This window comes from Thamnophis sirtalis, unplaced genomic scaffold (assembly GCF_051295495.1).
Source record: "Thamnophis sirtalis isolate CommonGarterSnake01/CBP01778 unplaced genomic scaffold, rThaSir2_p1.2 scaffold_5, whole genome shotgun sequence".
In the NCBI taxonomy this organism is placed as follows: Eukaryota; Metazoa; Chordata; class Lepidosauria; order Squamata; family Natricidae; genus Thamnophis; species Thamnophis sirtalis.
This window is the reverse complement of record NW_028261385.1, coordinates 105,446,592-105,462,192: the sequence shown is the minus strand read 5'-3', so window position 1 is coordinate 105,462,192 and position 15,601 is coordinate 105,446,592. Positions and strand designations below refer to the sequence as shown.

Below are 15,601 nucleotides of genomic sequence, written 5' to 3'. Positions count from 1 at the left end.
AAAACCAAAGTGCCCAGAAAATCTAATTTGATTTGCACCCATGGCAGCACTGTCTTGAACAAACAGCAGCTATATCCTTTGACCAGGAAAAAATAAATGGGAACGGTGTATGAACCTTAAATATCTCCCCTGTCCCCATCACCCTGCTAACTAGGGCCCAAACACAATGGAAGTGTTACCTCTTCTTTCATAAAACATAGACAACCAATTCACTTGATGAATTCCAGTTTTATGTTTGTACAGTAGATATAAATCAAACGTTTCTCATCATCACATTGACTCTGTCTTGAGCTAGCAATGGCTATTATTCCAGTTACGTTTTCTCTTAAAACTTTTTCCACTCTCCCACCCTAAACTTGCCTCCTCATCAGTCTGAGAAGCAGCTTTCATTCTTTTGACTCTGTGGTTGGAAGACACCTTTTTCAATACGTATATGTAACGTCGTTAAGGAGCAACAGCATGCCAGCTACAACTTCGGTAAGTGCCGTCAGAGAGGACCTGCCTGGACAGGATGGATTCTCTATCTCATTCCAGCGAACTGTTCGCAACCCAGGAGGGTGGGGGAGAAAGCAGTCGTAGTAGCAGCTAAGTGGAAAAACTGGCTGAGCTGTGGAAGAGGAACGGGGAGGGGAAAATCCTAGGTTGTAAAAAATTCTCAGCTTTTCTTCTTCTGGTCCCAAGGGCAGGGAGGCAAATTAGACCAAGGAACATGGAGCTTTAGTAGTTGCCCAGGGACTTCCAAGAGTTGTAAGTTAGCCTCTAGAGGGAGGCAATGCTGTAAAACAATCTAAAAGGAAGCATCTTGGGAAGTTGCCATTATGGGTGTATCATACATACATCTCTTTGTTGTATGAGAATATGATCATTAGAGCAACTACTGTATATCAGATAAAACTTTTCTAATCTAGCATTTTGACTATGCAGTGGCCCTGTGAGAAGCTCACCAACAGAACAGAAAGAGAAGAGTCTCCCTCCGCTCTAATTATGCAGTTTCAGAGGCACACTTCTTTTGATTTTACAGAGAATAGAGGGTCATCCTGATGGTGCAGTGGTTAGAATGCAATATTGCAGGCTAACTCTGTCCATAGCCAGGAGTTCAATCCTCACCAGCTCAAGGATGACTCAGCCTTCCATCCTTATTAGCTCAGTAAAATAAGAACTCAGATTGTGGGGGGCAATATGTTGACACTGTAAACTGCTCAGAGAGTGCTGTAAAGCAATATAGAGTGGTATATCGGTCTATTGCTGTTGCTATCCTGGCTAGTAGTGATTGGAAATCTTATTCTCTAGAATATTGTTTAACCTTCTTTTGTGGTCATTGCTACATCTGGTGAAATTCCATAAGTTCTTGTGTGCTTTAGAGATATTTTTTTTCCATCTGCCTTGAAGGCAACACAATTCATCTTTACAGGAAGATCCTAGTTCTAGTGTTCTAACACAGATATATGCCTTTTCGTCAGATTAGATTTTCCTTCCTTCTTTCTATCATGTCCTCCTTACTTGCATTTTAAAAATATATGTTCCAAAGCCCCCCTGTACCCTTTTTTTCATAGGTCATTCTTTTTTCAACCTTTCTCATTATAGATGACATTTTTGGAAAGTTTGAATAAGAATATTTTTCTACCACCAGAGGGAAACTCCCGGAGACAAAAACAAGCAACCTGTCTCTCCAGTCCAGTGGCTGTCCAGAGTCCCAAGGTGTTTTTTTTTAATGCACTTGTCTTGTAACAGGTGATGAAAGTAAGGGAGGAGCAGAAACTACTTTAAACTACCTTTCAGAAGTGTTGTCCTGAATTTTAATATTTACTAGCTGATAACCTGGCATTCTCAGAATGTCAGCCAGGATAGTCCTTAGTTGCTGAGAATCCTGGGATTTATACTCAGGAAATACTCCCAAATCAGGAACAGATGAGACCAAACAGGATGACACTTCTAGCTAAGCCGTCTCCTCCAATATATTGAAATTCATTGTGTATCATTCATATATATATATATATATATATATATATATATATATATATATATATATATATATATATATATATATATATATATATATATATATATATATATATATATATATATATATATATATATATATATATATATATATATATATTCATAAAATATCTTCCAATTGATTAACATTTAATTATGGGCATATATCTTGTGGAATATGTTTGTTGGACAAGTAGTTATGTGCTCGGATACCCTAGAAACTGTTTCTAAGCCTTGCAGGAAATTAAGAAGCAGCGGAAGGGCAAAATGTCAAATACGTTTACTGTCAGAAGTAGAATGGAACAAAAAGGATAAGGTAATCTGATGCATTAAAGGGCCAGGGGAGCCAAATATTGTACCCCAATCATGTCATGAGTAATTTCTCACATCTTCTATTTGTAAAATTACATATTTTCCAACCTAGAAATTGGAAAATCCTCCAAGTCCACCTCAGGGTTTGCCCTTTGGGTACTTACCCACACATCTTCCTTTGACTTCTTCGAAACCAATGATGCATATGCACCTGCCCACTGGCACCAACCACTCCCCATTGGAACTGCAGTGCATCTTGGGTGGAACACCTGTCTCCTCCGTTGCATTCTCCAGACAGACACCAGGCACTTCTGTTAGACCCTCAACACCTGCAAGTGTCTCTGGAAAATGGGCCAATCCACTAATGGTATCTGAACAGGTCTTGTAATAAACTCTCACTGAAACCAAGGCCACACAAGCTCCCAAGTTCTGGAAAGCCAGATAAAAACCACGCTGCTGTAGCTTCCCAATGGAGCATACTTTCATGTTCAACTTCAGCGAGCCGACCTCAACATCTCGAGCTGTGAAAATGTTGTCACCTGCCACAGTGTTGATCTGGAAAGCAAAAGGATTTAAGTCAGTTGAGCAGCTTGTTTAAACCAAATACACCCCCTTTCTGAAATGCAGCTGTTCCATCATAAGTAAATTAAGTATATTTGAATCCTCATGAATATTCTGAACTCCCTGCATGTAGAAAATATGCAGGGAAAGTAAGCATGTGGAGAGAGAAGTTTAATTTAGCTTTGTCTCTAAAATTCAGATTTTTTTTAAAAAAAAACATAGCTATTTTCTTTTTTTTATAAATCCTAATTCATGTATGCAACCTATCTCTACCCACCTTTTAGATTAATTCAGGACATAATTTGAATTTGCTAAATAGTTTAGCAGAAATCGGATATAAATTGATTGTTTGAACAAAATATTCAGCAGTAAAAAAGACATTCGAAAACATCTAAATCAACATTTTCTTAGCTATTTGGAAAACAAAGAATTTGGCATAACATATCCATCATGATAGCCTAGACTGAGCTAGGGTATAAAACCAAGTATAGTGTATTCAATAATAAAGCTCTGACTAATAGAAAAAATGTAAAATTAATCCTTTAAGATTATAGCATGTTAAAATGTTGCACAACAGTATTGAGATAGAATTAGTCACTTGATACCTAGAGCAGACATAATAAGAGAAAGCTCAGAACCAATTTAGGTTACATATAATCCAAGCAGTTTGCATTAGTTATAGGAACTTTTTCTTGCAATACCAAAAGGTACTAGAAATAATAAAAAAAAATCCATTCAGCCATTCTGTTTCTGTTTTCATTATATCATAGAGGTCTTTAGTAATCAGAAATATATGCCAAAGAAATTGATTTGAAAAATATACATCAAAGAATAAAATGGATTGAACTGAATAAAGAAACAAATGTAGAATGTCACTAATAAGCAGAGAATAGATATGGGCGGCATGATACTGTATGATGTGAAGAAATCAAGAAAGGACATAAACGAAAACTGCTTGTCAGCCTTGGCTGGCAGGTTTTGTCAAGTACGGTACTTTTATTTAAATGATGGAAAGATTTAGAAAGAAAATCGGTAAGATACCCCCCAGAGAAGTTATTTGACCATACTTGTTATACCTGGGCTTTATTGGTCAAAATCCAGAGGCCATGCTGCCCAGCATTTACCCGCAACAAGGGTTAGAATTCATGCGCATATTGGATGGAAACTGATTAAAGAGAGAATCACCCTAGAAATAAGGATAAATTTTCTGACAGTGAGAACAATCAACCAGTGGAACAGTTTCCTTTGGAAGTCGTGGGAGCCTCATCACTGGGGGCTTTCAAGAAGAGATTGGACTGCCATTTGTCAGAAATGGTGTAGGGTCTCCTGCTTGGGCGGGGTGGTGGTGGTGGTGTTAGACTAGATGACCTATAAGGTCCCTTCCAACTCTGTTAATCTGTTAAAGAAGCATTCAGGAAAACACTGGTTATAAACATAGATGCTCCCTTCTGAGAAGCTGACTAATAGCTCTTGAGAATGCTTAACATTTAATCCCATGAAAACAAGTAAAATTAAACATAAGGCTACTGTTTTGACAAGGGGTTTGTCTGGGCAGGAGCCTAATGCTCTGACAAAGTACTAATGCTGGGCAGAGGGTGTGAGCAAACTCATTTCTGAAAAGCTGATGAAGAATAGAAAAGTGAGAGACAGCTGTGGGAGCTCTTGTGCTCTTGTTTCCTTTTTTAGTTGACTGGTTTGGAAAAAACCCAGAAGAACAGACAAGTAAGCAAAAGTGCAAGGAGCTTCTAGTACTTTTCCCACCTGAAAGTAATTCAGTATTCAAGTCCATACTTTTGAAATGTCGTTGTTCTTTTATGAGTGGTAGTTAAATAATAACAACATAATATCGATATCGATATCAATAGCCCTTTGAAAGTGGCTTCTACTATGGGTAAGAAATGTGAAATTTACACAAGCACAAAACCTGAGAGAAAATTTTTATAAGATGTTCTATAGATGGCATTTAGATCCTAAAAAGCTGGCTTCTATGTATCCGAATGTACAGCCTAAATGTTGGAGGTGTGGTTCTCTCGATGCTACATATTATCATATATGGTGGACCTGCCAAAAGGTTAAGGCATTTTGGATAAAAATATGGTGGATTATGCAAAATATCTTTAAAAGAAGGATAAAGTTTACTCCTCAGTTATTCTTACTAGGTATAAGTACTGACTTTACAGTGGTAGAGACTAACTTGATTCTGCACCTAATAACGGCAGCAAGACTGTTGGTGGCGCAATACTGGAAGAAGGAAGACCTGCCTACAACTTAAGAATGGACATTGAAAGTTACAAACTTAGCCGAGATGGCTAAAATATCGGCATATCTTAAAGATCACTCAAATGAGAGATATAAACGAGACTGGAAAAATGGATTGACTATATACAAAATAAATACGGGACCAAGAAATTCCAGTTAGCCTATGCTTAAGATCAGAAATGATTTAAATTGTTTAAAGTTAGCTCAGCAAGAAGAAACTAAGATCAATGTAGAGATGTCATTAATTTCTTTATTTCTTTTTTCTCAATAGATTTTAGACTGTGTTTGTTAAAAATCCATACCGTGTACGGGTTCTGGGAAGTCGGGGGGGGGGAAGGAGGAGGGGGGTTGGGTGGAGGGTGGAAGGACGGAGGGGTATACATTAGGCTAGACAAGAATTTGGTGGTAAACTAGAACTATTTTGACACACAAAAAATTGTACTCCGATGTTTTACTGATTGAGGAATGATGAAATGTTTGTTTTAAAAGAAATAAAACTTTTGAACCTGAAAGTGGCTTCTACTGATATTTCTGAGCCACACTTTCAAAAGCAGTAGGTCAAGACAAAAAATATGAATTATTGATTCCACTCCCTTGAATTAAAATTAAATGTTAAGATGGTTTTTATTTATTTGTTTATTAAACTTATACACTGCTCATCTTGTCTAGAGGCATCTTACAACCAATAATAACAACAAGATAAAACATTAAACTAATACATACAGTATTAACACTCAAATTGACTTAAAAATGAACAAAGATGGCAGGGAAGGAGACTAAATGATTATTCTCTGTTCAGAATGCCTACCCCATTAAAACATAAAATTTAAGAGCTGGGTTTTACAGGCCCTGGGGTAGGGTGTGACCTCAGGTTGTATATCTAATTCATTAGATTAATAAAAACATTAATACAATGAAACATAAAATTCATTGCTTCAATGATGCAGAAAGTTGCACAACATCTTCAATGGAGCGTATGGGGGAGAACGTCTGAGTAGGTTTGTACTCTGAGTTAGTACATTATTTTTAAATATTAAATTAAAATGCTAAACAATTCTATGAAAGGCTGTTGCCAAATTTGGATTCCTCCGTGCTCTGTTCAGTTCAAGAATTCATCACACGCTGACACACTGCCAATAATGTATGCAGTAGAGTGACCTCCTATTCATTTACAGCTAATTATATTATACCCAAATACAAAGATGTATGAACTATATTTAAAAGACATAAATAATGCTAGGGGGTCACTTAAAATGACATCATGTGCAAATATGCAGGAGCCAAAAATATTAAAATTATTTTCAAATGGATATGGTTATTGTATGCCAGAGTTAAGACAGAAGGGATACATCAAGGACATCTACTGCAGAGAAAAATGATCATGCAAATATTTTTAAATAACTGCTTTCATCTCTCTTTGGGTGGTGTTTGAATGGATCAGTAGAGGTGGAAGGTATTCCCAGATCACATCCGAAGTCTGAAAGAGTCTCATAGAGTTTCCTCAGTATAAGAAATGCTAAATAATCAGTGATCCCAATTACATAGAGAGAAATCCTTGTGTGTATTTTTTATATCTAAGAGAATTTACTCTTGATGAAGGGCTGCAAATTGTGTACATATAAGTCCATTCTCATCTCAGTACATATTTCAGTGAATATCACTTTTGTAGATGATCCACCAGCCCAAGTTTTGATTCTCAGGATATAAAGTAAAGGCAAGATCCCACTCACTAGGGCAGTATATCTCAATCTTGTCAACTTCAAGATGGGTGGACTTTAACACCCAGAATTCCCAATGCTTGCTGGGGAATTCTGGGAGTTGAAGTCCACCCATTTTAAAATAATCAAGATTAAGAAGTCTGCATCAGAGAGCAGGAAATTGAATTATCTTTCCTTTTTTCCTCCATGTAACCTAATATTTCTGAACCATTTTTTTCGTTATGGTCCCCCTGAAAGGAGCCTTTTTAGACAGTTTTTTTCCTAACCGAACCCAGGAAATTTTAATACCACATATATATTGTATAGGGATGTGGTGGCTCAGTGGCTAAGACGCTGAGCTTGTCGATCAGAAAGGCCATCAGTTTGGCAGTTCGAATCCCTAGTGCCACGTAACAGAGTAAGCTCCCGTTACTTGTCCCAGCAGTTCGAAAGCACATAAAAAATGCAAGTAGAAAAATAGGAACCACCTTTGGTGGGAAGGTAACAGCATTCCGTGTGCCTTTGGCATTTAGTCATGCCGGCCACATGACCACGGAGACGTCTTCAGACGTCCAGCTTTGAAACAGAGATGAGCACCGCTCCCTAGAGTCAGGAACGACCAGCACATATGTGCGAGCGGAACTTTTACCTTTATGTTTTATATATTGTATATCAGTACTGTATGTACATAAAACAATTTTTAATGCAGGGTTAAGAATGACTAAATGATTTTTTAAGTTAAAAGTTCAATTAAAAATTAAAAAGCAATTAAATGTAACTTAACTTTCTAATTGTATTTGTGGAGTTACTTTGAAGGTAATTTATTTATATAAATTGTAATGTATTAAACTACACTACAAGCAAATTAGCAATTTATATAAATACATATAAGTATAAGCATTTTAAATCATTCCCAGCAAAAATAAAACAATAAAAAAAATAAATTGAATTCTTAAAAATTATTTTTAGTGAATCTAATTTTTAATTTAACTTACAATTAAGTTTACAAAAGAAAGTTACCTATCCAAGAATGATTCCGTAGGTTTCCTGAATCAGATGTTATTGTTTTCATTAAAAGTTCAATTGTGATGCTTGTAAGTTTAATACTAATTTCCCCTCTGATTATATATCAATACTTTTTCTTTCCTTTGTTAATATATTATTTATTAAAGTAAAATTACATTCAATCATATAAGATGTTGAAAAACAAACATCCTCCATGAGGCAGTTAATGGTAGCCAATAGAAACACACAGACCATCTCTTGCAATATGATTTTGAGACTGAGCAATCAATTGAAAGGAAGTCCTTTAATTACAGCCATTTATTTGCCATAGTATTGATTTTTCATTTATTTTATGTAACTTCAGTGTCATTGCCATTTATGTGACTATCAATAAAACCCAAGAAGAGAAATTAAATTCTAATACTAATAAGATTTTATAAGGTAGGGTTAAGCCTAAATTATCTATAATCTATTTTCAATAAACAAAATACATTTTTATGTTGACATAATTGTTTGAAACCATTACCTTTCCCTCTGCAATAATTAGGGAGTTAGTCCATAATCTTGTTCTCTATGGGAAGCAGAGCTACATATAAATATGAAGCTAACCACGAGTCTTTCCGGATTTATGATGTTTTTTTCAACTTTTTTTCAACTTTTGCTGAATGACCGTAGTCATTAAGCAAGACGTCACATGTCTGTGACTTGCAATTTTCCACGTTTCCCATTAATTCTGCTTGTTGAAAGCCAGTTGCAAAATGCCCAGATGGCAATTATATGACCACAGGACACTGTAGCAGTCAGAAATGTGAAGACTGGTCACAAAGCTGATTTTTAGTATGTATGTATAATCTTTATTGTCATTGTACTTAAATACAACGAAATTGGTTGTATTTCTTTTTTTTAACTGTTGTAACTTCTAACGGTTGTTAAACAAGGCAGTCAGTAAGTAAAGACTATTTGTACTGGATATAACTTTGAGAGCAGAACGCTTTTATTTGAGGTAAAAGTTCCCCTATCTACAAAGATAGATTGATTAGAATTACCTCATGATACTATTTTATAAAAGGCATTTTTGGGGGGGGGCTTTGTAAAAATCTCTGAAAATCTTCGACCATGGCAAAATTACAAGCCGTCATGCATAACACCTCAGCTTCTGAACTGAATTATTGTTCACATCAATTATATTATTCCTGACTTAAAACTATCTGCATCTAACTCACTATGTCTGAAGAACAAACCAGTGCGTGTATCTATGATTGCAAACAGGTTGTTACAAGTTTCTGATCATTCTGCCATTTTTAAAAATTTCTGAATATTTTTGTGTTCTGAATGAATATAAGAAATCTGGCTAATCTCCAAGTCAGTCTGAAAATGAGGCCTTTGATCAATGATGAGAAATTGAAGAACTTTGCTAAGGAGCATGTACACTGTACTTAAAAAAAATGCATAGCCTCACATGTATAACTTTGAATAAGCGTACAGGCATTGGTTTATTCCCTTCTCACTTTTATGGATGATATGTGTTTTTCTCAATCTCAGGGCTTCTACCAGAGGCTGGGAGTTTGAGGGTTCTGTGCAGGATCTTAGCTGCTCCCAACACTGTAGTTTTCTGGACAGAGAGCTCTTACGTTGTTCCTTGGACCTGTTGGAGCCACTCTACCAGCAAAGGGGATCACAGCCCCAAGTGCTCCTACCACCATGGGAACACTTTGACCTTGACTTTTCACACCCTCTCTAGTTCCTCATTCAGGCCCTGACATTTTCTTCCACCTCTTTCCTTCTTAAGTCTGGTTGTTACCATTTACTGCATTCACCTTGTTTGTCCTATCCTTAGTCCTTCCCCAGTGACATTCTGGACCTTTCTTCTTCTGCTTATGAAATTATACACAGAAGATTCTATATAAATGAAAAATTGCCATCTTGTAAACCTTTCTGCAGTACTTGCCTTTCAATGTGGGTCTTCCCGGGCTCACAGGTCCTGCTTGATGAACAGGTGGCACCTGTGACAGGGAAGGCTTTTGAACAAGCATATGTGTCCTTTCCTGGAGAGGAAAGCCCTTCAGATAGTCACTCACTTCCGGCCTCTTTGTGGCTTGACTACTATAACGTGCTTACTTGGATCTGCCCTTGAAGACAACTTGGAAACTTGAATTGTTCCAGAATCCAGCAGCACAGGCAATGTAAAAACTGCACTGATTGCCAGTTTGCTTCTTGGTGCAATTCAAAGATGCTGGTTGTTATTTATAAAGCCCTACATGGCATAGGGCCTAATTACTTGAGGGACTATCTATTTCTCATAGTGTCTGCCTGGCTGATTTGATCCAATGAGTTGGCATGCTGCAGATTCCTTCAATTAAATGGGGCTATTCTTTTGGAACCCTGGGAGCACATTTTCTATGTTGCGGCCTCTGCCCTCTGGAATAAAGTTCACCCTGATATCTGGTGGCTTCCACCCTTCTGGTGTTTCAAAGGGCCTTCAAAACCTGGCCATTTACCCAGGCCTTTGGCAAGAATGCTTGAAGTCCTTTCTGACTAGTATCTGGATATTTTTCATTGTTGTCTGTTTTTGCCATCTTTTTCCTCCTTTATCTTTACTGTTACATGGTTTATCTTTGTAAACTGTCTCTAGTCACTGGGAGTCAGGCAGTGTACACATTAAACAAACAAACAAACAAACAAACAAACAAAGCTTACTTTAGTGAAGAGAAGACGGCGGAACTGGATGCCAACATCGTCCTCTGATTCCATGTAGTAGAGGTTGAATGTCTCCTTGCAGCTCACCATTTCTCCTCTGAAACTCTTGCAGTCTCGAATGGTAAATTTCAGCTCCACAAAGATGCGAGAAGAGATCTCCCCTCGGAAGATCCAGTTTGTGCGGAGCCAGTGGTCAGTGTCTCCTTCAGAGAGGACACTGCAATCCTGGTACATATACACAGGAGTCCCATTGATCATCTGCTGCCCTTCACTCCACTGCATAGGAGAAGGAGAGAAGATTGGAGACGTTGAGCTGAGGTTCTCTACAGGTTATCGAAGAAACATTGCAATGTTGTTGCTGGCATAATAATGAGAATAATAATAAAAACTATCCCAGGGGGATGAATAAGGGGATAAAAATGCCAAATCTAGTCTAAACATCTGGCTCATTGTGTGACCAACCTTGATAATAAATTGGTACCCCATCTTTTACCCAGAGGGCAGATGGATGGGTGGATATCTGTAGATATTAAAAAAAAAAAATATGCATATGCTTCCACTCATGAAAAAAAACCCCTCCTCCAGTGTTTGTTCCCACCTGCACGTTATCTGGATCTGCCTACCTTCTCTTGCTTTCTTTTTCTCTGTCTCATCAAAACCTAGGCCGTAAATCTGGTTGTCACATGCCTTTTTGCTCATGTTCATATTTTTTTTATTTCAATGACACATTACACAGCAGATCAGATTTCTCTTTTGTTTGCTTTTCTTTAAAGCAGCTGCAATGAAGGGCAACCTATCCAGTTGATCAGCAAATGACTCTGGGGTGGGCCTGTTCAACCTTGTTCTGCCATTTTCTTGACCTAAAATGCCCTCCTGAGGTGACTGCAACAGGGACGTGATCATTTCAATGTGCCTTGTACAGTGCACACTGTCCTTTTGCTCCTTCCTATCTCATGTCTCCAATCTTCGCAGAGGCACCACTAAAAAAATTCCTGCTCTTAATGCTATTATTTATACAATTTATATTCCATTTTCAAGATGGCATATAGACAGTGGGGGGGTTTCAAATTTTTTTAGAACCTCTTCTGTAGGTGTGGCCTGCTTTGTGGGAGTGGCTTGCCAGCCATGTGACCGGATGGGAGTGACTTGCTGGCCATGTGACTGGGTGGGAGTGGTTTGCCAGCCATGTGACTGGGTGGGCGTGACCAACTTGTAAAATGTGGTAAAACTCACTTAACAACGCTCTTGCTTAGCAACCAAAATATTGGCTCAGAAACTCTGGCATTTGAAGCACGCAAGTCTTAAAGCTGTCAAGTTACAAGACCCTTGAACCCCTAACCCTTTAGAAAAAAACCCCAGGGGTGTTCAAACTTGACAGCTTTAAGACTTGTGGACTTCAACTCCCAGAATTCTTCCTCTCGCTCTTCATCTTGATCGGTGGGGGGAGGGAGCTGGAACTGGTTCTAAACGGCACTGAGGATTTGTGGAACCTCTTCTATAGAAGAGGTTAGAACTGGCAGCAACCCACCCCTGCATATAGAGTACTCTGTTCTCCTTCTTTCCCCCACAAATTCCCTGTCAAATAGGTTAGGCTGAGAAAGAGAGAGAGTGACTGGTGGCAGGCCTGAAGGCCCAATGTAAAACATGGAATGGCGTTACTGGGAGGCATCTCCCTTCGTCCCATCAGATCGCATAGAGTAGGCCTCCTCCGAATTCCATCCGCCAGTCAGTGCCGACTGGCGACTACGCAGAGGAGAGCCTTCTCAGTAGCAGCTCCGACGCTTTGGAACGATCTCCCCGTGGAGATTTGTACCCTCACCACCGTCCAGACCTTCCGCACAGCCCTCAAGATCTGGCTATCCCGTCAGGCCTGGGGATAAGACCCTAATCTTGCCCCACCCGAATGCTGAATGAATGTTGTGTTTTATTGTTTTATTTTATTATATTCCACATTTTCTTTTTGTGTTTTGTCTTGCACTCCCTTCCTACAAACTGTAAGCCGCCCTGAGTCCCCTCAGGGAAAAGGGCGGCCTATAAATGTCAAATAAATGATAAATGATAAATGATGGTGCCTGATTGGACCATGTGATGGACATGGGAGTGCTGGGCAGGGACTTGAACTTTCATTGGGTGTTGGGAAAACCTGGAAGCTTTCAGATTCGGGTTTTCCCAGATATGCAAATACGACATCTATAATAAAATGGAACTCAGAGGAAACTCAAGCCTCAGAATCTTCTTTCTTTGGGAGTGTTAATCGGAACCCTGACAACTGGTTGATGTACCCAAGTCAATTTCCATTGCTTGGGATAGACTAGATCTCAGACCCCATTTGTCATTCAAATCCACCACATCACTCTGGCTCTCAAAGGACCACCTGACAATTTGTAGGGCTGAAGTTAATCTGAATCACTTCTCAAAAGTCCGTTGCAAAACACGGAGGAGCATCCATCCATTGCAAATACCTCTCCAGTGCTTGCCTACTCAAAAGTTAGCAAGGGCAGAGTTGAAAAAGCAGCTACTCTGCATGCCTATTCCAAAGGTAGTTTTGCCAGTTTCAGGAAAATTTCATCCCGGGGATAAGACTGCAGTCACCTTACAGAGAATTAAAGCATGAACTTGCCCCTTGAGTAACTCAGCAGGTTCCTCCAACCTCCAACTCCTCCCCCTTCCTCAGAAGTGTGAATGAATTGTTATCAGCAAACCTCACTCCTTATTAGCCCTGATGATGTTACCTAGTCTGGGTAATGACACATCTGCAAGAAAACAACCAAGCTCAGAGAGCACCAGGGACTCCTCAAATTGTTATCTGCACCATGCAATTAGATATCAACTTATTGATATGGCAGTCCAAATGAGTTTTTAGTGAAGCTTATTCCCAGGGATCCCAGAGAACAATCATTTTGCAGCCTTCTTCGGTATAATTAAACAATACATAAACAGAATTTGACAGCACAATTTGTTTCTGTATCTGTGGAGCAGTTTCTGGTGCTGTATGAGATAGGGGAAGGAAAAACATACTTGTAATTTTTATCTCATGCTGTAGGCTCTAGAATTTTCTTCCAAAGAAAGCTAAACTCATTGACAAATTTATTTACAGTACTTTGCTCCTAGTACTTTGCAGCTTCAATGAATTCCTGCAGTCTTGGATAGGCAGGGAATGGCCAAGCTTTAGAAGAGAAACAGAAGTAACACTTTCCTTTAGGGACTAGGTCTGCTCATTGGGTTTGCTCATTATAAATTTGTCCTAATAAGGACAGTGACCTGGGGCTGAAGCAGTGCCTCAAAATGAAATGTTATTATAACTATTCAACTTTTAATGGATGGAGATCAGACTACAAATCCTAGCCTTTCATCTCTCTTTCTTCACTCCTCTTCTTTTTGATTTCTCTGATGCCTGTCCGCAATGCAGGAATTCAATATTTTTGACCTTCAGGATCTTGCTTAAACTGATTTTTGCTAGTTCTTTAGCCATACCTCGGCAGGTCAGAGTTGCAAAAAATGAAGTGGTAGCTACAACTGCAGTCAAAAATGCTCCATCGGTGTATAAAATGCTTTTAATTTGAGGACATTGCATGCATGTGCACAGCAGATATATGTATGCACACAGTAGATATATGTATGTGACCTTTAACAGCTCTTCTATAGACCCAGATATAACAATGACTTTTGGAAGGATATTCCATAGACATTATTGTTCATAAAGCAAAAAGTCCATTAAAAAGTTTCCAGTCTTCTATAAAAATAGTTTCCCCCCCCTCCCTAATCAAACAAGTCAATTTAGCCCTGTCTTGAGGCTACACCACTTTACATGACACTCTGTAATCTTTATATAAATGCAAGTCAGGGAGAAATAGACTTAAACATTGCTTTCTAGCATAACCAGTTTTATGGAGATTGCTTGACTGTATTACTGTGAAGCCCCTTGCAGATTCAGATATGAATTATAACTTTAGTCAGCTCTAAAATGCAGTTGGATGTTATGATCATAAGAGAAAAAACATTATGTGGAACATAATATCAGCACAGGAATTCTAAAGAATTATTCTATGGATAGCATCAAACAAATTATTTCACCTGAAGGGCTTCTGTACAACCTGAAAATACGACCCTGGGAGAATTTACAGGAGCAAAATCTTTTTTCCCTATACCTCAGTCAGATGTTAGTTTGGGCAGGCTTCAAAAGTTATTTGAAAATATTGCTTTGGACCTGGGAAGAGTGTGATTGCTCACTGCTTTTCATTAAAGCAGACCATCATTTAACAGGCATTTCCACAAGCCTTCCAAATCAGTTTCAAAGGGGAAGTAGCCATACTCTGTGTCAGGGCTGTCAAACTCATGGCCTGTGGGCCAAATGCATCACGTGCTGGCCAAGCCCAGTTTAGTGATGAGGAAAAAAGCGCCGATATGTCACGTGATGATGCTGTGACGACGCGGTTTGACACCCCCTGCTCCATATGATCTGTGACCATTTGAGCTAAGCTAAGCTCTTGTCAACAGCATACAAAATAATATATCTTCCCCTTTTGATACACAGGATTGCTAGTCATCCAGCCTACCCTGTGGGAATCAGTAAGCTCAAAATAACCAATTTTCCCTTAACCTAGTCAATCACAAGTTCCTGAACCAAGTTCAGAAAACATAAATTGATATCAGGATATGCAAAAGAGTATGTGCTATGTTTATGTATCTGCAAATGTGTGGATATACAGTATATATATGAGTGAGACGCAGCAAAAAGAAAATAATTCTTAAATATTAAATATACAATGTACAAAGTAAATACAATGTACAAATATAAAAAATATGCAATATACTATCAAATATACAAAGCAGTTTCCTAGAGGCCTTTGCCCTGCTGAGACCAATAGCATTGTTAAATAAATAAAACTAAGCAAATAAATACACACACAAATAATTGTCTTTATCTTATTACTTGTTAGTATATCTGGGTATTAAAGGAACATACTGATTAGTATTTAAAGTACAGTTGTTAAATCAATGGATTAAGGTTAACTTAGTACTGTAATTCTTTCTTGGGGAAGGGTGGCATACACTGGTTGTTAATGCTAATG

At 38.3% G+C, this 15,601-nt stretch overlaps 1 protein-coding gene across 2 annotated transcripts in view; it reads right to left on the bottom strand.

Moving 5' to 3' along the window:
• The window catches only part of EPHA1 (EPH receptor A1), an 83,037-nt gene that overhangs the window by 28,628 nt on the left and 38,808 nt on the right, over positions 1–15,601 (bottom strand). For both annotated transcript variants that reach the window (XM_014065993.2, XM_014065994.2), the window contains exons 3-4: positions 10,530–10,805; positions 2,475–2,865 (exon numbers count right to left, since the gene is read on the bottom strand). In XM_014065993.2, coding sequence (XP_013921468.2) covers positions 2,475–2,865; positions 10,530–10,805 — 667 coding nt within the window. The remainder of the gene's footprint in view (positions 1–2,474; positions 2,866–10,529; positions 10,806–15,601) is intronic.